The sequence below is a fragment of the Amyelois transitella genome, chromosome 15, assembly GCF_032362555.1.
Source record: "Amyelois transitella isolate CPQ chromosome 15, ilAmyTran1.1, whole genome shotgun sequence".
Lineage (NCBI taxonomy): Eukaryota > Metazoa > Arthropoda > Insecta > Lepidoptera > Pyralidae > Amyelois > Amyelois transitella.
Window position 1 is genome coordinate 1,881,599 of NC_083518.1, and position 24,602 is coordinate 1,906,200.

At 39.1% G+C, this 24,602-nt stretch overlaps 1 protein-coding gene across 1 annotated transcript; it reads left to right on the forward strand.

Moving 5' to 3' along the window:
• Positions 1-24,562, forward strand: LOC106140546 (cilia- and flagella-associated protein 61-like). Its single transcript, XM_060948331.1, has 30 exons — positions 1-146; positions 755-889; positions 3,537-3,697; positions 4,510-4,654; positions 5,839-5,974; positions 6,817-6,971; positions 7,724-7,814; positions 8,158-8,369; positions 9,379-9,473; positions 10,341-10,461; positions 10,806-10,917; positions 11,597-11,673; positions 11,958-12,134; positions 12,804-12,882; positions 13,703-13,828; positions 14,388-14,500; positions 14,892-15,023; positions 15,412-15,606; positions 16,450-16,578; positions 17,138-17,298; positions 17,906-18,090; positions 19,303-19,498; positions 19,872-20,041; positions 20,612-20,712; positions 21,448-21,580; positions 21,880-22,053; positions 22,762-22,875; positions 23,537-23,635; positions 23,893-23,964; positions 24,407-24,562. Exons 1-30 carry the CDS (start codon positions 1-3, stop codon positions 24,560-24,562), a joined length of 4,098 nt encoding a protein of 1,365 aa, XP_060804314.1.
• The last annotated feature ends 40 nt before the right edge of the window (positions 24,563-24,602 follow it).

Below are 24,602 nucleotides of genomic sequence, written 5' to 3' on the forward strand. Positions count from 1 at the left end.
ATGGCGGGTCGTTTCTATCACCCCCCGGCCATGGCGCGGCTCCGGTTTGCCAACGCGGATGACGCCCAGGCCATCATGGCGCTCGTCAATGACAGCATGTCCAAGACCTTCCGCGTCACAACCGCTTCTGACATCATCTATCTTTTGTAAGGATTTTGGTACCTTTTTGTGCAGCAAAGCATTTTTTGAAACTTAGACTTAAACAACGTACAACTTAATACAACAACGTATATGTCAACTGCCTTGAAAAGACTGAAATTCCACGTTCAGGTGTATGGCTTAATCATGGACTTCAGATTGAAATAGTGACAGGTTGCCATCGTCTACCACAAGAACCCAAGTTTACATGCCTTTTTTAGCTTTAAACAGAGTAGCTTGCGTATATTTCGTCGTTATTATAAATCATACGGAAGGAGTTTTATTACAAGATGAAATTAATAACCCCTACACAATGAAAATTTTATTAAATTAGTTAAGTTGATAAAGCGTGAAATGTAGACAAACAATAACAACACACCACCCTATTTATTATTATCTATTGATGAATAACACCCATGAATATCTTTATTCACGAAGTGGGTAGGTCACCCACTTCGTGAATAAAGATATTTTTATTTAATTATTTTTTTTTACTTCAGAAAAACAGTCATCTTTCGCGGACCCGGGGCTCCTATTCGAAACCAAAACTAACACGAAGATGATGATTAAAAAAAATTTTTGTAGATCATGCCCCTGGTACTAACACTATTTTCAGAGACAACTGTGTGTTATCAATATGTCAGTTGGACATCCACGATTCTATTGTCGGCTTCATGGCAGTCAAGGACTACCCACTGATACCCTCGGTCCATCCCAGCGCTTGGGAAGGATACATCTGGAGTAAATACAAGTAATTATTACTCATCTATTTAAAAAAAATTGAAAATGCCGTGTGGTTGCCGGAACCAATAGAAAAAAGAGTAGGACCACTCCATCTCTTTCACATGGATATCGTAAAAGACGACTAAGGGATAGACTTAAAAACTTGGGATTCTTCATTTAGGCGACGGGCTAGCAACCTGTAACTTTATGTAAATCTCAATTCTATCTGTAAGCCAAACTGTACGTGGCCTATCAGTATTTTCAAGACTGTTGGCTCTGTCTACCCTGCAAGGGATATAGACGTGATAATATGTATGTTTGCTCTCTATTTTTAAGAGATTTGGGACGAAGATGCGTTTTAAATTGAGTAATTTCACTTCGTCAGGAGTGATAGGCCAAGTTCAGCTGTTTGGCATAACGATAGAATTGAGATCTTTTACAACATCCATGGGGGAGAGATGTAGTGGTCCTATTCATTTTTCTATTGGTGCCGGGAACCACACGGCACAAAATAGAGAGCAGATATACATATTGCTATTTACCTATATTGACCTATGTGGCGCAACGGGAGTGTCGTTGCTTGAATCATGCTAAATACCGAGTTTAGGTACGGGTAAGAGAATAATTAAAATCGATCATGTCTTTATTCCTTACGGGGTAGACAGAGCCAAGAATCCCAATACGACTGACTGGAAGGCTACGTTCAATATGCCTCAATGATGGAATTGAGATTCGAATAGCGATTGCTAGTCCATCGCCTGAAAGGGGTATACCAAGTACCTAAGCCTTATAATGTTACTTTGAGAGAGAAATGTGCCGTGTGGTTCCCGGCAGTGCCGTGTGGTTCCCGGCACCAATAAAAAAAAAGAATAGGACCACTCCATCTCGTTCCCATAGAGGTCGTAAAAGGCGACTAAGGGATAGGCTTATAAACTTTGGATTCTTCTTTTAGGCGATGGGCTAGCAACCCGTTCACTATTTGAATCTCAATTCTATCATTAAGCCAAAACAGCTGAACGTGGCCTATCAGTCTTTTGAAGACTGTTGGCTCTGTCTACCCCGTAAGGGATAAAGACGTGATCATATGTATGTATGTATGTATGAGAGAGAAATCTGTATTGGATTTTTGACAGATCCATCGAGCTTAACTCAAGGAACACACTATGGATCCACCTGTATGTATGTATGTATGTATGTATGAGAGAGAAATCTGCATTGTATTTTGACAGATCCATCGAGCTTAACTCAAGGAACACACTATGGATCCACCTGTATGTATGTATGTATGTATGTATGAGAGAGAAATCTGCATTGTATTTTGACAGATCCATCGAGCTTAACTCAAGGAACACACTATGGATCCACCTGTATGTATGTATGTATGTATGTATGTATGAGAGAGAAATCTGTATTGTATTTTGACAGATCCATCGAGCTTAACTCAAGGAACACACTATGGATCCACCTGTATGTATGTATGTATGTATGTATGAGAGAGAAATCTGCATTGTATTTTGACAGATCCATCGAGCTTAACTCAAGGAACACACTATGGATCCACCTGTATGTATGTATGTATGTATGTATGAGAGAGAAATCTGCATTGTATTTTGACAGATCCATCGAGCTTAACTCAAGGAACACACTATGGATCCACCTGTATGTATGTATGTATGTATGTATGAGAGAGAAATCTGCATTGTATTTTGACAGATCCATCGAGCTTAACTCAAGGAACACACTATGGATCCACCTGTATGTATGTATGTATGTATGTATGAGAGAGAAATCTGCATTGTATTTTGACAGATCCATCGAGCTTAACTCAAGGAACACACTATGGATCCACCTGTATGTATGTATGTATGTATGTATGAGAGAGAAATCTGCATTGTATTTTGACAGATCCATCGAGCTTAACTCAAGGAACACACTATGGATCCACCTGTATGTATGTATGTATGTATGTATGAGAGAGAAATCTGCATTGTATTTTGACAGATCCATCGAGCTTAACTCAAGGAACACACTATGGATCCACCTGTATGTATGTATGTATGTATGTATGAGAGAGAAATCTGCATTGTATTTTGACAGATCCATCGAGCTTAACTCAAGGAACACACTATGGATCCACCTGTATGTATGTATGTATGTATGTATGAGAGAGAAATCTGCATTGTATTTTGACAGATCCATCGAGCTTAACTCAAGGAACACACTATGGATCCACCTGTATGTATGTATGTATGTATGTATGAGAGAGAAATCTGCATTGTATTTTGACAGATCCATCGAGCTTAACTCAAGGAACACACTATGGATCCACCTGTATGTATGTATGTATGTATGTATGTATGAGAGAGAAATCTGTATTGTATTTTGACAGATCCATCGAGCTTAACTCAAGGAACACACTATGGATCCACCTGTATGTATGTATGTATGTATGTATGAGAGAGAAATCTGCATTGTATTCACAGATCCATCGAGCTTAACTCAAGGAACACACTATGGATCCACCTGTATGTATGTATGTATGTATGTATGAGAGAGAAATCTGCATTGTATTTTGACAGATCCATCGAGCTTAACTCAAGGAACACACTATGGATCCACCTGTATGTATGTATGTATGTATGTATGAGAGAGAAATCTGCATTGTATTTTGACAGATCCATCGAGCTTAACTCAAGGAACACTCTATGGATCCACCTGTTGTGCTACAACCCAGCATACGGCCGCGACGTGGTCGACAACATTCTGAAGTCTGTCTTCATGCACGACCCTTACGTTCAGTACATAGCTATGATCAAAACTTTGATTACTTGTCCGTGTACGTATGCGTTTGTTTGTTGTTTTAGAGTAGCTGTTTTTTAGGGATGAGTAGTTACATCAGATTATACTATCTGTCTATACATATAATAAATATAATATACCGACGCCTTCAAAGGTAGAATATGTGTTAACAGAAACTGTACCTGAATAATTTAGACCTATTGTAACCATATTCAAGGAATAAATGATTATGATTAAGATTAAAATTATAACCAATGACAATTCTTGATGGATTATGCTAAAAAAATTATATGAGGATATCTATATCTAAATAGATCTAACCTGTAAAAGGTCAGCTATTTTCCATTTTATCGATGCGATGAAGTCGCGGACACCAGCTAGACATTCAATCATACATAAAATCATGCCTCTATCCCGGAGAGGTTGGCAGAGACTTGATTTTATGTATGATTGAATGTCTAGCTGGTGTCCGCGTCCGTGTCTTTGGCATCATCCACATTCATTACTGTCTTCATTCAATCTTGTCGGTTTTGGGTACTCTTGACATACATACATACATATGATCACGTCTTTATCCCTTACGGGGTAGACAGAGCCAACAGTCTTGAAAAGACTGATAGGCCACGTTCAGCTGTTTGGCTTAATGATAGAATTGAGATTCAAATAGTGACGGGTTGCTAGCCCATCGCCCAAAAGAAGAATCCCAAGTTTATAAGCCTATCCCTTAGTCGCCTTTTACGACATCCATGGAAACGAGATGGAGTGGTCCTATTCTTTTTTTAATTGGTGCCGGGAACCACACGGCACACTCTCTTTGACTACCCTTGACTCCTTTCTATATATTTTTAGTGTTAATCCCTGGACAATCAAGGTCTGAAGGTGCGTTCAGACGGGTGCAGGCGATGGAGCGCGGCGTTCCCGGGGACCAGCTCCCAGGTCTCTGCATAGCCGACAGGGTCGAAGTCAGCCCTAGGTTGAGGGTTAGACGAGCTGTGTTAGTATCCCTTAAAGAACTATTACTAAACTAGAGGCCGCCCGCGACGTCGTCCGCATGGAAACCCTATCAAGCCCGCGGGAACTCCGGGATGAAAAGTAGCCTATATGTTGTTCTGGGTCTTCAGCTACCTACATACCAAATTTCATCGTAATCGGTTCAGTAGTTTTTGCGTGAAAGAGTAACAAACATCCAAACTTTCGCATTTATATGATTAGTAGGATTTAAATGATATAAAAGTATTTTTGTTTTTGTCTCCTTCACTGCTAAAGTCTCAACTGATAGCGCATAGATTCTGCAAAGATGCTTATAGTAAATCCTCTGAAAAAGCTGTCAATATCGTCATGCCTTTTCCTTCAAGGTGTTCTTTTTCAATGACAGTTTTTAAGAGGCAAATTTGTACCTTTAACAGAAAATTTAAAGTGAAAATCTTAAAAAAGACTATTTGCGCCAATTACTTATCTGTGCGCAAGTGCGCAAAAAATCTTCCCGCCTTTTTTGAACGTTTTTCCGAATACACATCTTTTTATCGAGTCCAGAGTTTTATTTCGTCAAAAATTATAAATCAGGACTAGTTGTCCTCATCAAAGACTTGTCGGCAAATGACCAAAAGACCGCGGTCCTTCGAGGTGGACCGGAGTCGGCCCAGGTCCAATCTTCCTTGGACACCAACTTTCACAAAAGCCCCGATGGGAAAGACCACAACAAATACAGGGAAATCATTGGAGAGAAAGTGATTCTGCGGGTGTGTGACGACCCTCAGTAATACGGAATAGACGCGAAGAGAGAGAGAACTTCTAATGACAAAGGAATACGAACAGCGGTATCCGCGAAATTAAAGCTATCTTTGGTCTTCACTCGGCAACAAAAGCGTGCCTCTTACATACATACATACATATGGTCACGTCGATATCCCTTGCGGGGTAGACAGAGCCAACAGTCTTGAAAAGACTGAATGGCCACGTTCAGCTATTTGGCTTAATGTTAGAATTGAGATTCAAATAGTGACAGGTTGCTAGTCCATCGCCTAAAAAAAGAATCCCAAGTTTGTAAGCCTATCCCTTAGTCGCCTTTTACGACATCCATGGGGAAGAGATGGAGTGGTCCTATTTTTTTTGTATTGGTGCCGGGAACCACACGGCACGGCCTCTTTATTCATTAAAACTTTTTCTTCATGATAACAGCGAAGAAGACAATGACGACATAGTGCCTATAATCGAGCACCAGTCGCCTCGCCTGAGAGAGATCTATGGAGAGTTCTATATCAGCGAACTCATATCTAGGCATCCAGAGTCTGAAAGAGTATTGCTGGTTTGCGAGGTATAGTCACTTGCAATGAAACTTGTACCCCTTTTGTTTGTATAAAGAAAGGGGAATATTTCTCTACAGATGACTTTAAGAAAACCAATAAAAGTACACAGAAGAACTTCAATATTTTAACCCTTTATTAACAGTCACATTGCTTAAAAGCTCTTCCTACCCCTCAGGGAAAAAGGCGTGATTTTATGTATGTATATTGCTTTAAAGAAGAGAGATCTTTTCAGCATGAACATTAAACCTTAATTTTGTGACTGATTTCCTAATAATCTCATAAGTTATTTTTTTTTTTCAAACATGTTGTAACCAAATCTGATATCACCTCCGACACATCTTCAATTCGATAGTTGTATACATTCCTAAGGGGCCCACTGTAAATAAACTTATCTCACTAGTCAATATTTTAATAGATACAGGAGCACAAACAACTTTGTTACAAACATACATATAATTACGTCTATATCGCTTGCGGGGTAGACAGAGCCTACAATCTAAAAAAGACTGATAGGCCAATTTCAGCTGTTTGACTTAATGATAGAATTGAGATTCAAATAGTTACAGGTTGCTAGCCTGTGGCCTAAAAGAAGAATCTAAGTAAGTCTATCCCTTAGTCGCCTTTTACGACATAACGGGGAAAGAGATGGAGTGATCCTATTCTTTTTTCTATTGGTGCCGGGAACCACACGGCAAATTCAAATTCAAAAATATTTATTGTGGTACACAGGTATAAAAGATATAAAAATGATAAACATGTAAGGTGTCACTGTGGCCTGTCTATAATAGACGTACAATAATTAAGGTTAGGCAAACAACTTTGTGTTACGAAACAATATATTTCTCATCAGCACAAAGAGGTGGCCGTGGGCGTGATGTGCATCAACACTCAGATAAATTACGAGGCTCTGGAGGAGAACTTCGAGCTGTCTCCGTTTGGTGGTCTTCGTTACATGGAAACGCATACCTACGTCAAGTCCAATCCAGAAACGGATGAGTGCGTCAGGTGATTTAACATTTGAAATTCATCAGGACTTTCGCGTTTTTTCATTATTTTATTTACTCTTTTATTCAATACTAGCGACCCGCCCCGGCTTCGCACGGGTGCAAAATTATAAATGTTATTATACATAAAAACCTTCCTCTTGAATCACTCTACCTGTTACAAAAAACCGCATCAAAATCCGTTGCGTAATTTTAAAGATTTAAGCATACAGATAAACAGACTAAAATAGCGACTTTGTTTTATACTATGTAGTGATGATATTCTTTATCATAATTTACGTCATTTTCTTCTGTATTTATCGTCTTCGTCTCTTTTTCTTACTTTACTTTCTTTATTTCCTCTATTTTTGTGCCGTTTGGTTTCCGATACTTTAGAATAGGACCACTCCATATATATTTCCCAGAGATGTCGTATAAGCCGACTAAGAGAAGAGCTTATAAACTTTGAATTCTTCTTGTAGGCGACGGGCTAGCCACTTGTCACAACTTGAATCTCGATTCAATCATTGGGTCATACAGCGGGACGTGGCCTTACAGTCTTTTCAAGACTGTTGGCTCTGACTACCCCGCAAAGGATATATGTCATAATACGTATTTTTTTTTTTATTCATTATGCTAACAACACATAACTTTCCATAAATATGCATTAGAGTGTACCCGTCGCCAACCTTTTGACATTAAAGAATTTTTAATTTTGAAAATTTAACTTTGAAACTTTAATTACTCGATCTTATCTTGTTTTGATATTTTCAGTATGTCCCCAAGCATGACGATGACCCCGGATATATCTTCAGTCCACAAATTTGATTCAAGTCTAAAAATGAAGGATTTTTTAAAAGCCAGAGTGAGTTGAGTTTATTGCAAATATTGATGTTTGACAAATTTGATAAAACTCACCAACAATACAGCTGAACGATCAGTCTTTCCAAGACTATTGGCTCTGTCTATCCCGCAGGACGTGATCATATATATATGTATATGTAACTTGGGATACTTCTTTTTAGGTGATGGGTTAGTAACCTATCACTTTTTGAATCTCAGTTCCATCATTTAGTCATACAGCTGCAAGAAAATATAGCCTTTTCAGATACTGTTGAACTTTGAATGAAAGGCTTTGTCTAACCTATAAGGGATAAAGGCTTGATTATATTTTTGTACATCCTTTAATATTTGGACTACGACGAAAGGTAACATGGATACCGGAAGACGACAACATGCCTGACAGTGCAGACTTGAACCTGATTGCCGGCCACCGAACCACGCCCACGTACGCCGGCAGCCAGCTGGAGATCCTCCACCTTCTGGAAGACGAGGATGAGGAGTTGGAGTTCGATATTGTCAATATTGACCACGCTCTGCTGAGGGTGCCCGAAGTTCTTGGCTATAAGAACATTGAAGGGTTGGTACTAATGTTTATGAGGACAACTAGTTCTGATTAATAATTTTTAACGAAATAAAACTCTGGACTCGATAAAAAGATATTCGGTAAATGTCAAAAAAAGGCGGGAAGATTTTTCTTTTTTTTTTACTATGGAAATTGCGCACAGATATCTAATTGGCGCAAACAAATGTCGAAATATAATCATGTTCCTCGTGGCTTGGAAGCTCTTTGATTCTCCTTTTAGGCAATGTGCTAGTTGTCTGTTTATTTTTTACCTGTTCATGCGTTATCTACTGAACCAGTCTTCTTAAAATTATGTGCATAAATTCTGGAGAAGAGAGTCTGGAGAAGGACATAAGGTACTTCTCATCCCGTTAAATCTTTAAGTTTCCGAGATTTGCGAACTCCCTGTTACTTTCGTAGGTGGCGCTAAATTCGCGCATGTAAAAGTCGAAAGCGGGTAAAAGCTAGTTTGTATTTTTTCAAGGCAAGAGTGAATAAGCACTATTTGAGCTTGCGCGCACCAAAGGCTATCTTGTTTTCCACCAGGCAGAGTGAGGTCAAGCGCATTCATATCCATTGTGAAGAAAGTATATACATATAATTTTCTTGGCTTTGTGCTCTGCTTGGGCAGGACACCTTAGTCTACGAGGTGGAAGCAGGAATCATTGGTTTACAGTCACATATTCAGTGGAAAGACTATATAAGTTTTCCTCGGTATTTTTCCATTTCCCCAATATATGTGTATATATATATAAAGGTATATATGTATATATTAGTATATATATAAATATATGTGAATTATATTTATATATATATACTTATATATATAATTCACATACATATTTAGTATTCCATCAATACTACAGCCATTTACAAATCAGGTTGGTGCCAAATCGTTTTAGAAATTTAATGGTACCACTAATGGCACAAAGAAGTTGTCTGCAACATCAATTCCCTACGCTAGTAATAAGAGTTTGGCTGTTGAAAATAATCGAAATAGAATTAACGAAAGTGCTATTTTTAGACTGGCTGATAGTATTACAAAGCAAATAGAGGAGACGAGCAAGATAAAGAAAGAGGACGAAGAAAAAGCTGCTAAAAATAATAAAAAGAGGAATCGTAAGTATTTACCGAGTAAATAGTAAATTATTTGTTTGTCTATATACATACATACATACATAAAATCACGCCTCTTTCCCGGAGGGGTAGGCAGAGACTACCTCTTTCCACTTGCCACGATCTCTGCATACTTCTTTCGCTTCGTCCACATTCATAACTCTCTTCATACAAGCTCGGCGGTTTCGGGTACTTTTGACCTGACCCTTTACCAGGACGTCCTTAATTTGATCAAGATACGTTCGTCTAGGTCTTCCCACTCCGACCTTTCCCTCCACACTCTCCTTGTATATCTGCTTAGTCAACCTGCTTTCATTCATCCTCTCCACATGACCGAACCATCTTAACATACCCTTTTCTATTCCTGTAACTACATCTTCTTTCACATCACAACATTCCCTTATCACGCTGTTCCTTATCCTGTCACTCAATTTCACACCCATCATACTCCTTAACGTTTGTTTATATAGACGTTATAATATAGATATAGGAGTTAGAACGTTGCAAAATACAAACGCCCTGAGATAGAAATTACCAAAAATAAAAAAAAGGGAACCTTGGATCTCGATAATTGAATCTTGGAGCCTGAATGTGCGGATTTCCTCACGGTGTTTTTCTTAAGATCATCGGAAATAATACATACATAAAATCACGCCTCTTTCCCGGAGGGGTAGGCAGAGACTACCTATTTCCACTTGCCACGATCTCTTCATATTTCCTTTGCTTCATCCACATTCATAACTCTCTTAATGCAAGCTCGGCGGTTTCGGGTACTTTTGACCTGACCCGATATCGGAAAAAATGAATAATATAATATCTATACATATATATACACATATAGAAATATGTAAAAAGAACCTATGTTTCCAGCCTCAGCGCCAAGTTTCTCCAGCAATTCTACCAGCAAACCTCACGAGCCTAACCGCTACGCCGGGGCTCCCAACGCATTTCTTCTGGAGCTTTTTGCTATCCATCCCGATTATGATGAGAGGTTTGTCTTTACATCTAGTCTATTTCAATTAGTTAGTCTACTTTTAAGGGTAAATTGAGTGTTTGAAGATCTCAAAGTTTATTGCTGGTTAGGCCAATGTGAAAAATGCATTTTTCAGATAAATATATATATACTATATATATATTTGTTTTACTTATCCCGTTGATTTATCTTCCCGAGAATAAACCTCTGTTAGTGCACATGGGCCATATAAGAAATCTAAACGTCAAATTGAAAAGATGATTTAGAAAACAAATCATTTTTTTTTACCTATACAATATAGATTGGGAATTAGTTTAGAAGCAGTCTGTCTTCCTTGGGTTCCAATATCCTTTTATTTTCAGATACGGGTTCGACATATTAGAAGCTGCGTACGAGCTGTTTCCCAACAGGGACTACTGCATACTCTGCCTGCCGTCCAATCATCCATCTTTTCCCCTACTCGATCACTTTACGGTAAATATACCTCTAGTATAGCCACAATCTCCTCTCTGTCAGGAATGCGGATGAAGATAATCATTTGTCTTTCCTCTTTTGCTTCCCCTAAACCATTTCATTCACTTGGAAATGATCTTCCTTGCCATTCCTCTCAACACCGGACAATCTTAAGCTATTCTAGCGTCTAATTAGGCTTTGAATATCTTTGTGCTTGTAAATTTTGAAAATTTATTTAGTCATATTAATTTAGAGGTTTTTACTAAAACAAAATTTCTTGTGTAACAGAAGAACAATTATAACGGCATTAATACCGGATTTATCTTTTAAATGAAATACACATACAGCACATTATGTTACAAGTTATGTACATTTGTTTGAATACTAAAAGATGCTCTTACGGTGAGGGAAAACATCGTGAGGAAACCTGCACATTTAGGCAACTAGATGTGTAACCATGGATCCAATTTGTATTAGGTTTACCTGCAAAGGTTGCGGAGGTCAGATGGGAATCGCTTCTTGTAAAAACCTGACTCATCCAATCCAGATTCCATAGTCAAAGGCATACCCCAGGCTCCTCTCCAAAGAGGTGAAAATACAACCGGGACTAAAATCAGGAGGAAGGAAGATACACATACAGCACATATGAAAAATATATATTTTCCAACTAAATTATACATAAATAAAAACGTGTCCTCAGTTGGTGACACCTTACGGGAACAGGCTCAGATTTATCAACGAGACCTTGTACGTGGCGCACGTCAACTCTGTCAGAGGGTAAGACACTTAACGGCGAACGAATATTTAAAACAAATAAAATGAATCTCTTCGTCAACCAGTTCATTTTTTTTTTTTTTCTTTTTTTTAATCTTTGTCGGTCGTTAACAGTTCAGTGACATTTATTAGGAGGCATTTGCTTATAAGACATTTGACACCTCCACAAGCAAACGGAAACAGAGTCTTGGAGGACTCCCAGAGCACGCGCCAAGACTTCTAAGTATGGTGTACCTATTCGAGTACACCCATTTCTTTACGCCATAAATGTTTAAATAATCTTTCAGCACCATAGCGGTTCGTCCAGGTGAAGCCCATGACCTGGAGAGATTGAGCGATATCCTGGAACACGCGCCGAGGCCCCAGGCCCTGCTGGACCTGTTTGAGTCCACCCTCGACTCTAAGATCCTGTCATCATTTATGCTGCTGAGTGAGAAGCAACCAATCGGAGTCATTGTTATTGGGTACGATAGAATAAGTTGCTTTATATACTCGTAAATACTTCTATAACTGACATCTACAACATTATCGCGTGAACCTAACCCATATTGGATCTTGGTATAAATACGTCCTTAGTGTGGTCGCAGCCAAGAAAAACGCACTTCTGATTCCTTCCTCTTCTTCTACTTCTTTTTTCCCTCTCACCTTCCAAGTTAGAAGCCCATGGTCCGCCTCTGACCACGATACTAAATAGCGTAATCCAAGGCTTTACCGTACCTTACTATCAAATTCCTCTTACTCAACCCCATCTTCAAAATGTCATGCCAGTGAATTTTGTGATTTTAAAGTAATACAATTTACATACATACATACATATGGTCACGTCTATATCTCTTGCGGGGTAGACAGAGCCAACAGTCTTGAAAAGAATGAATGGCCACGTTCAGCTACCTATTTGGCTTAATGATAGAATGGAGATTCGAATAGTGACAGGTTGCTAGCCCATCGCCTAAAATAGAATCCCAAGTTTGTAAGCCTATCCCTTAGTCGCCTTTTACGACATCCATAGGAAAGAGCCATATCCATAGGAAAGGACCACTCCATAGTGGTCCTTTCCTATGGATTTTAGTTCTTTTTTGTATTGGTGCCGGGAACCACACGGCACACAATAATACAATTTGACTGTATTTTAGACCTATAACAGACGGGGCCGCTGTTCGTATGCAGTACGATTTAGAAGCGGAACCACGTCGAGCAGGAACTGATGCCACTGTATGTACTATCAATATAATGAAATCCTTTAAATTTCAACTAACGTAATTAAAAATGAAATATGAAGCCTCTGCCTAACTAAGTCCGGAGGAGGAGGCGTGGTTTTTATTTATGTACTTATTTTAATTGGAAATTTATTTTAAAAAGAAAACCGCCTCCAATTGATATCTTCATTTTATGAAGTTGATTAAGTTTTCAAAACTTTCTCCATAATGTAACAAACAGTTTCCTGCAAACCGCATCAAAATCGGTTCAGCGAAACGAGAGAAAATCGCGGAGAAACATACATACATCATTTTTCGCTCATCATAACACAGGTTATGAGGTACGAAGGTGGACTTATCGTTAAGGCAATCTCTTCCAGTCAACCTTAGGGTGGGAGCAAACTGAAGAATAGAAAGGCGATATGATACATACGTATGTAAAATCAAGTCTTTATTCGTTACTAAGTAAACAGAGTATATCTGTATTGCTTTTCGATGGAATTGAGTTTTAAATGGTGCTAGCTCATCGACATGAAAAAGAACCCTATATTGTATGACGGTGGATTAATTTATGCCGTGTGGTTCCTGGCACCAATACAAAAAAGAATAGGACCACTCCATCTCATTCCCATGGATGGCGTAAAAGGCAACTAAGGGATAGGCTTACAAACTTGGTATTCTTTTTTAGGCGATGGGCTAGCAACCTGTCACTATTTGAATCTCAATTCTATCATTGAGCCAAATAGCTGAGCGTGGCCTTTCGGTCTTTTCAAGCCTGTTGGCCCTGTCTACCCCGCAAGGGATATAGACGTGACCATGTATGGTTTAATTTGCAGGTGGTGGCTGGTGTGCTGTCCCCAGCGTTCGAGCCCCACGGCCGCTGGTTTATGCGCGACATCTTGCGGCAATCGCCGTACACTACACTCTTCTGGTTGTGCCGACTCTTCGCCAGGGGTGATGTGGTAAGTTACATACATACATACATACATACATACATAAAATCACGCCTCTTTCCCGGAGGGGTAGGCAGAGACTACCTCTTTCCACTTGCCACGATCTCTGCATATTTCCTTCGCTTCATCCACATTCATAACTCTCTTCATGCAAGCTCGGCGGTTTCGGGTACTTATGACCTGACCCTTTACCAGGACGCCCTTAATTTGATCAAGATACGTTCGTCTAGGTGGTAAGTTAAACTAGCAGAAATCATCTCGGCGGCGGGATAACGACTGCATATCATTTGGCAGCGTGCGACACCACGTGATTCCCAGCACTTTAGGAATGGGACTACTTTATATCTTTCCTATTGATGTCAGAATATAGTGTCAGCTTATTAATATCACTTGCAGGCTAACTTGAGAATAAGTGTCAGCTTATTAATACCACTTGCAGGCTAACTTGAGAATAAGTGTCAGCTTATTAATACCACTTGCAGGCTAACTTGGGAATAAGTGTCAGCTTATTAATACCACTTGCAGGCTAACTTGGGAATAAGTGTCAGCTTATTAATACCACTTACAGGGCCCGAGCCGCAATCTGACTTCCATGGCGACACACATGACCCCAGTGCACCCTCGACGCACGGTGCCCAATATCACAGGGAATAAGGACTTGGATAAGTTGACACAGGATTTGTTAGTATTTCATTATTAATTCTTCCAGAATTTTCTAATCAGTCTGACAGTCAATTCTATTCTACGACTATCGTCGTTTGGCAAAGATCCAGTTCGACGACTTACTTTTTGCCTTCGGGGATATAAAGCCAAAGGTCTTTTTAATTGAAAGATTCCACGAAAGAAAATTAGGGCTATTATTATTTTGCATCTTGTTAACCATCATGTGAATTGACTCCAAAACCACTCAAATATTGAGTTAAAAACAAAGTTTTGAAGAAGTAATGTCCTGACTGCGAATACAAAGGTCTGCTCCTGCGTTATTCACAATTTCCCTTTCAACCAATTAATGTAAACTAGAAAGAATAAATAATAAAAGTATTTATTCTTTCTAGTTTACATTAATTCCCAGGGCTGTCCCCTTCGCGTTATGGGTCCTGGAACGGCCGCTGACCTCGGTACCAAAAGTGTTTGTCAACAACAGCATCGTAGTGGTGGGAGCCAGTCGGACGGGACTGGCTTTCCTGGAAACACTTATCATGGGGTGATGAATCCTATTTAATATCTCATCATCGCACATTGATTATCACAATCCCATCATCTCATGACTAACACATCACCATTCATCCTTACATTATAATTTACTGATTTTGGTTCGATTTTCGTCAATCCGCTCGAACCAATTATTTTTAAACCTGGTTTTAGCTATTAAAGAAAAAGCATGTGTTCCCATGGATATCGTAAGAGGCGACTAAAGGATAGGCTTATTTACTTAGAATTCTTCTTTTAAGCGATGGGCTAACAACCTGTCACCATTTGAATCACAAGTCTATCATTAAGCCAAACAGCTGAACGTGGCTTAACAGTCTTTTCAAGGGATTTGGACCTGATTATATGTACGTATGTATGTTAACACATTTGTTACCCGCCAGTTCCACAGCACCATACCTGACCTTCACCAACGTGACCCTGGTGACGGAGCACGGTCTACCCACGGTCGCCGAGTGCCTCAAGGCGGCGGACACCTGCGTGCCCAAGTTGGGACGGTACACCGACCGGTACCTCAAGACCGTGCCGTTCTACTTCTACGTGGACGTCATGACCGCTGTCATGGTTAATATTGACAGGTACATACTGTAGAAACCTCTCCTCCTTCACTCCTCACTGGCTCGACAATGCACCTGTGCAACTGTCCCACTACGTCCACTCTCGCCGGCGGCTCTCGTGATAATGACGTAGTGACATTACACAAGTCACACGAGACAGTGTATTTGTATAATTCATATACATACATACACTACACATAATTACATACCTACATGAAATCACGCCTTTATCCCGGAGGGGTACGTAGAGACTACATCTTCCCACTTGCCAAGATCTCTGCATACTTTCTTCTGTTCATCCACATTCATAATTCTCTTCATGCAAGCTCGGCGGTTTCGGGTACTTTTAACCTGACCCTTTGCCAGGTGCATTGCATCAATCTGTGTCTTTTTCAGCTTATTCTCATCCGAAATGTTTTTAGCAACACACGGCATTCTTTGCGGACTTCCGTTGCCTCTCTTCCAATTATTGTCTTTTTTTATTGGTGCCAGGAACCACACGGCACGTTCCCGGCGATGGGCTAGCAACCTGTCACTATTTGAATCTCAATTCTATTATAAAGCCAAACAGCTGAACGTGGCCTTTCACTCTTTTCAAGACTGTTGGCTTTATCTACCCCGCAAGGGACGTAGATGATATGTATGTATGTGCCGGGAACCACACGGCACGGCAATGATCTGTCATCATAGCTTTTCGATCTACCAATTGCTTTTCAAACTGTTGACTTCCAAAGACGGTGGTCATTAAAGTCATTCAGTACTTAAACGATTCTGGCGTTAGTTCATACTATGTTATGAAAATTTGAAAGCATTTTCACTAACTGCTGTTGTTTCTTAATAAATATTTCTTTTTGTTACATTCAGACAAAAGAAATGCATTCATCTGAAAGGCGGCGGGGTCAAGTACTACGACGACTTAGTGCTTACATGCGGCCAGCAGTTCCAGCATCCAGACTATTTGAGCGAATCTCTTGAACTGGTGAAAGAAATCGAGTTAGTATATTATTGTTCCTGTAGGAAGTACTTATAGTTACAAAGTCAGTAATTCCTACAGACTTAAGAGGAAATATTAATATGGAAAATATTCTTAATTTTATGTTAAAACTGATTATTTCTCTCCTCTTTTCTCCTTCTATCATCTGTAGGAATAACTAACTTTGTAAAGAACTATCTTCCTACAACTGGTAACCCCTGAGAACACGGAATTTGCAAATGTAAAGCAGAATTGGCGGACTTAATGCTAGAAGCATTATCTACCAGTCAACCATCGTGTCTGACAGAGAACTTTATAATACATATAATCACGTCTATATCCCTTGCGGGCTAGACAGAGCCAACAATCTCTCTTCAAATAGTGACAGGTTGCTAGCCCATCGCTCACAAGTAGAATCCCATGTTTATTAGTCACTCCCTTAGTTGCCTTTTACTACATCCACAGATAAAAGATAGAGTGGTCCTATTTTATCGAAACGCCGGCAACCGTGTGGTTGCCGTTGCAAGCTATTACATGACGAAAATCTCTATTAATCAGTGAAATCGTACTCTTCCCCAGAAAAGGGAGACCGTGCGAGCGTATGCTGATGGATAATCCAAAGTACCAACCAGAGCGAGTGCCACCTCCCCCCGACATGCCGGACAATCTGTTCCTGGTCAATTCACTGTTCGAAGCCAATTTCAACCTGAGGAAGCTCGTTAAGATGATATCTGAAGCGAGTGAGTTTAATATATTAGATATAGTATTTAAATAGCATTATATAGCATAGCATAGCTATAGCGCATAGCTCTGTACGGTATACGCATGGGTATTGAAGTAGCCTGTACTAAGATAGATTCATCAAAATTTTTCATCGTAATCTGAAGTGATCTTGGAACTCTGTATTCAGAAACAAGAACTTTACTACTGTCAAGATGATTATAATAACTGATAATAACTTAGCAACAAAATTTTATATCAACTGAATAAATCTGAATTCTGTGCTGTTTGGTTTCCGGCGCTTCAGAATAGAACCACTATATATCTTCCATATATATATCGTAAAAGGCGACTATGGGATATGCTTACAAATTTGTGATTCCTTTTGTAGGCGATGGGCTAGCAAACTGTCACGGTTTTAATCTCAATTCCAACCTTAAGCCAAACAGGTGAATGTTCAGTATTTTCAAGACTGTTGACTCTGCCTATCCCGCAAGAGATATAAACATGAGATTGATATTCCAGTTGATTTAATTTTGTAGCTACCTGCATAATTATGAATTCATCATTGACCACTAGAATTCCTTGAAAGGATATCATTCAATTAAATTTTCTCTACATTCCCAGAAGACACACCGCGCTGCCTCAGCGAAGACAACCATGTGATAGTGTACGGAGACTGTATAGAAGTGTACTCGTGCATGGCCGCTCTCCTGGAGCTCGGTATTCAGGCCAGCATGATCACGTTCGTGGAGCCGTTCCCGCCCGAGGACAGCAACGCTATGCGGGTCAACTGCTTCAATGATGAAATCGTGTGTACATATTATATTGGGATAATAAATAAGTCTTTTTATTTGAGAATAGTTCTGCACTGGACGTGGGAAGGAATCCAATTTTCAATCGACATTATTTAAACAACTTAGATTTTATCCGCAGGTGTATAAGTTTTTCGCTAATCCCGCGGGATTTTTAGTTTTAGCCGGGATTAATAGTTTGTCCTTCTCCAGACTCTTAATAATATATACGCAAAAATTCAAGAAGATGGGTCCCCTAAATAACGCTTGAAGCAAAGAAAGAAGAGAAAAAGCTTCAAGAAGAAGGAAACAAACTAATAAACTTACTTTCGTATTTAGTTGGGATGGTCTTATGAGCCGAATTGCTGGAGATGAGCTACTCTCGCTTTATGGTTTCAAAACCGTATCCTTTCTTGACTTCCTACAAATTATCTATGTATTGTGCCTTTTATACTTAGTAAGAGAAGCCATTTAATTATCTTTCTGAACTAGAAAAGTATAACTTGCGCCATTTTTAAGAGATTCACGTAGATGAAACCAAGTATCAATGGTCTTCAAAATGAAGACACTGTAGGCCAGTAAAGTGGTAAGAGAAATGTCGAAAATCGGACCCCGGTTCCCGAAGCATAGCAATGGAAGTTACAATTTGGAACACGCAAATACTATAGAGATATTATTAGTATACCTCTAGGTTTGGATTAGAGATATACTAATTTAGCAGAGTAGTGGTTTAATTTAAATAACGGAGCAATCGGTAAAAAAAAAGATATTTTATTTTAAGTTACATATAAGATGAGTAGCAAAGACATGACATGAAAAATAAAACAAAATCTATCAAATAAATAGAATCAATTCAAAGATGAATTAGAAGAAAAAAAAACTCTTAAACTCTAAAGAGGTTTGTCCCTCCAACAGATATATAATTAAACTAGCTGTGCCCGCGACTTCGTCCGCGTGAAATAGTTATTTTGGGCATCATTAAAGCCCTCGAGGATGAATAATTTTCCCCGTTTTTTTTTCACATTTTCCATTATTTCATCGCTCCTAAAAGTTGCAGCGTGATGTTATATAGCCTAAAGCCTTCCTCGATAAAAGGACTATTCAACACAAAAAGAATTTTCCAATTCGAATCAGTAGTTCCAGAGATTAGAGCGATCAAACAAAAAAAAAACCCTTCAACTTTATAATATTAGTATAGATTAAGAGCCAAGAATAAAGCGTATCCTGTAGGTGGACGGAAGAGTTCAGGCGAGCATCAAAAAGTTGGGAATCCGCGAGCTTCGTCGCTGCACCCTCCACGGCTGGAATGTGCACCACAACAATATCATCTCCGTCGACCTGATGGCCCCGCTGCATGCAATCTTCCTGCCTTGCTTCGCTTTATTCTACTACGGATTGAAAGCAATTGATCTGTACGCTTTCAAAGGTAAGTTTACTGATTTCTTAACTATAGTTTACTTGTGTGTTTCTTTGATTGGCTTCAGACTGCATAGCCGGCCATTTGTGTCATATTCCTAAGCGTGTCACTCTCTATAAAATCTGTATCTCCTAGTATATCCATGTAGACTCAGTCAAGCTTTGCTTAGCTGGATGTGGCCCCAATCTTCATAGGTATTTATTTTATTATTCGATCAAGATTTAAGACGCAGTTCACCTGTAATTAACTTTGAAAACAATTATGATATCATCTTTAAAACAAGAGAGAAAGAATGAACTGAGCGCCGGTTTCAAATTCGTGGACACTAATTCAAAGACAAAACTTTACCGAAAATATATCAACAACTAAACCTTGTTTTCAGCTATAAACGAGAGTGGGTTAGTTTACGACGGCGGCGTCGTGGTGAGTCCCCAATTCGAAACCAACGACCCTCACATCTACGCGGCGGGGACTTGCGTCCGCTATTCTAGAAAATTGTACGCTAAGAGGATGAATCACCGCTATTATTCTTCAGAGGACGTCGGGGAAGCGGTTTGTTTCTTCTGATTCTTCTTGATACCTCTTTTTCGTAATTAAGCCACTAATTGGTGTCTTTTTGCGTGGATTTAACCAGTTGATTGAAATCACAACCACACTTTTTTCTCATCAAATAAAATAAATATATACGGGACAATTTACACAGATTGAATTAGCCTCAAAGTAAGTTCGAGACTTGTGTTAGGAGATACTAACTCAACGATACTATATTTTATAATAAATACTTTTATAGATTATCATCCAAGACCCAGGCCAATCAGAATAAGTTCTATTGTCATCATGCCCTGGCTGGGATTTTAACCCGGGACCTAAGTTGTCGAAGACAAGCGTATTACCGTTGCGTCTTAGAGGCCGTCAAATCAAAGTCAAACATACGCTAATTTTTATGAAAATTCCAACGGGAAACAAAAAACAAAAATTTAAAATCAATTCACAACCAATTTCTAATTAAAGTTCGTACTGTTTCATAGCGCAAATGCGCGCAATAAGCAGCGGAACAAACTACACTGCAGAACAATCATTTTAGATATAAAGAGTTGTTTTTTTTTCCTTCTCTTTTTTCAGCTCGCAAGACAATTTCTAAGAAAAGTGGATCCGTTCGTAATGGCCGACCCCCGCCCGGATCCGACTGACACATTGCACCCATGCAGCTCAAGTGTTCTCGGGTACATTTAATAATTCTTTGCATACTTACATATGTAAATCACTGCTTTATCACTAAGGGGGTAAACAGAACCAATTGTGTCGGAAAGACTTAGGTCAAGCTCAGTGGAATGACATAGGTTATATGGCTTTGAGTTCACTTCCATAATATATAATATGTTATTCCCAAGTTTATGAGGTATACCTACCTATTTCTTACTCGACATGAGTAGTCCTTGTGCCACTACTTGTATTAATTTTTAAATATCAGTTCGTCAAAAATAACTCACTTGATTACAGGTTTAGAACGTCTCAAACTAGTGCCTCCGCTGTCAAACTCGTAATCGGAGTACAGAGAAAGTATGTAATTTTTATTAATTAAAAATAAATTAACGCAGCTGTAATACGATTGTCTAAGAGACAGTAGGTCTCTGGTTCGAATCCCGGTCAGGGCATGACGAGAAAAATAACTTTTTCTGCTTGTCTTGGATGTTAATCTAATAAGAATTTATTAGATACATAACATACGGTATCGTCGAATAAGTATCTCGTAACACAAGTCTTACTTCGACGTTGACTCAATCTCTGTTATTTGTGTCGTAAAATTATATTTATTTTATCATGCAACACTTGAGGCTTTTCTTAACTCCCTTTAAAAATCCTTTTTGTCCAGTTCAGTATTACTCGCCCCCTATTCTAAGAGTGACAGATGAATGAATGTAGGTACCTACAAAAAAATTAATTGACATGTTTGACAGATGGCAACCAGTGTTGAAATTCGAATCGCCGTTGATGGTGGCGGCCACCGTGCCCGGGCCGATGTACTACGTGAAGCTGAGGAAACCAGGGCCAGAAATACCCATGGAAGTGCAGCTGTCACTTCCTCATCAGGTAACATTACCTACTAGTCGTGAGTATTTTCAGACTGAGAATATTGAGGTGTTCATTTTACAAACGTAGTAAGTCAAAATCGGTTTTGGTGGTTAAGGCGTGAAAGGGTAACAGACAGAGTTACTTTCGCATTTTTAATTTTAGTAGGGATAACTATCCAATCTGTCGCCTTAGGCCTTTTGTCAGCGAATAGAGCACTAACGCAGACCGCCGCCATTTTGTATTTTATATTGTACTTACGTTATATACGTTATATATGTATTTTGTATTGTACTAACTACATATTATTTTATTCCCAGGGCCACACCCTGTTGACAGACAAACGAAATAACTACTTCCGCGTGCAAGTGAACGTTTTGCATTGCGTGGATGCTGTCACCTGCCTGGCGAGGAAGTATTTCTCCACGGAGATCCTGTCGCAACTCTATGGGAAACACGAGGCTCTGTTCAACAAGCTTTTGGCTCGATTCAATGTAACATCCAGATTTTTTTACATCTTCGTTGCGTTCTATATAACTTAAGAACAACATAGTCCAGTTATCTCATTTACAACTAATTAATCTGTTTAACATAAATTCTAATCTCATCTTTATTATGTATGAGGTAGCTAGTCTTGAAGACTGAAAGGCCACGTTCAGCTGAATGATAGGTATATATCATAATAAGGAATGGAGATTCAGTTAGTGACAAGGAAGAATCAATCAGCCTTTTTTTCAATTGACTTAAGTACCTACAATCGTAGCAAGTTTTTTTCTTTACTCCAGACCAGCATGGAAACTTGCACTTGATGAATGTGCTCCTATTCCCTTAGTCGCCTTTTATGACATCCATTAGAAACAGGTGGCGTGGTACTATTTAAAGGCTTTTATCAAATTTTCAAGATGTGGCCGGCTGGGTTCTTTTCAGTGATAAAATGAAAACTTGACACAGTTAAACTTAGTTTGCATTCGTGTTTTAGCTATAGATTTACGTACACTACAATAAACAAATTATAACAATAAAACCTTAAACATAATAACAAAATATAACTTACAAATCGTCGCGGTAGCGCACGGGAGGGTTCCTCATTGTGCTTGTACATAGTGTTGCCTGTTATAATTTTACTTTTATTTTTGTCTCTGTTTCTTAGTTTTGACTTTTCCAAATCCTACTGATGTAACATTTTCTTTTTGCTATGGTAGTTGGGACTGATTGAGGATTTTTACGAGTTCTTCACTCAGCCCTGGATGTCCCTTCTCTATCAAGAAACCTTCGATAAATTGATGACTGATATAGCCGAACAAGATATTGGAAAGGTTAGCCTTAGTACCTAGTAGGTACATACTCGTACATAGGTAAGGTCATACTGCTTTCCCGCAGAAGTACCTAGGCAGAGACTACAACTCTCTTCGGAATCTTTTCATAGTAATGCTCTTGACCTGACCGTTCACCAGAACGTCCTCGATTTGATGAAGGTAAATTTACATTCGCCTTCCACCATACCATTCATACTGACAACCTGCAAAACCTATCATATAAGTAGGTACCTAGTAAGCTACAGTCTTGCCACATACATACATATATATACATACATATGCCTTGCGGGGTAGGCAGAGCCAACAGTCTTGAAAAGACTGAATGGCTTTATGATGGTATTTAAATTGAAATAGTGAGAGGGTGCTTGCCCATCAACGCCTACATGAGGAATTACAAGTTTATAAGCATATGCCTTAGTCGCCTTATACGACATCCATGGGAAAGATATGGAGTAGTGGTTATATTTGAAAGTGCCACATGGCACTCCTATTTTATAGCCAACGAAACTATGTATTATATTATATATGGTTTGTCAACTACATCAACTTGTGTAGGTACTTTTTATACTTACTTCTATAATAAAATGCCCATTTTGTATTAATTTCCTTTTTCTTTTTTTCACCTGGGTTCAAACGTTTTAATACCTACTGCTCGTTTCAGACTTGCGAATTTATATCTAAGGAACCACAGAGCGATGACAATGCGGACGACTCCGACATGCCTTCGGGGACTTTGATAGAAGTGTTGCGTGGACTCAATGTAGGTACTACTGGAAGTTGTTTCGTGCAAACATACATACATACATACCAATCGCGTCTTTATCCCTTAGAAAATCCTAATTTTATAAGCCCTTCCCTTGACTTTGAACCTGCGCTTAAGCAACTGGCACACGTTTTTATAAAATAAAGAATGAGGAAAAAATATGCTTGTCTTGTCAACGATCGTGAATAACTGCAGACCATGGTGCCTTTAAAAATACAAATCAAGAAATAACAATTAAAAATTGATTGTTGCAGGAGAGGAAAGAAATCGGCACTTTCCGTTCTGTTCTTGATAATTTCATTGGAAAAACCAGTATATCGCAATTAGTAAGTATTAATTTTGCTTTTTTTTTAATTAAAACTGATTTTTCTATGCATATACCTACGTTATGATTGTTTCTCTATAGATACTTATAACCTTTAAGAATATAGTCGCATCCTCACGATAAATTTTCAATGTATATTACAGGTAGCAGTTGAAGGGGATATACCTTCAGTATGTACCGTTTTGATTTACTACCAAACCTTTAGTTTTTGTGTCTTACTTCTAAATACTCGTAGTTCAAAGTAGTAAACCAAAACCAAGTCCCATATTGAAATCTAACAACCTTGACTTCTAACATTGAAATCAGTATGTATTCAGTATATCATAGATACTATAAGTCAAAGATGGCGTTCACAACAAGATGGCGTGCGCTACAAAATGAAATCCGCTACAAGATGGCGTCGGTTACAAAATGGCGGACTGCATATACATTATTTTTTGCAGGAATGCGGGCAAAGCGCACAAATCCGCGGAGAGGCGAACGCGTTCTGGCGTGCTGTGGGCGGCGATCGCATCGTGGTGGCGCACGTCGCCCGGTTCCTCAACAAGAACTCCGTCACCAACCCGCATTTCGCCGCCCCCAAGCCGGGGTTCTATTGATGTTCGTGAAATACAGTTGTATTCAACTTGTATATAACTT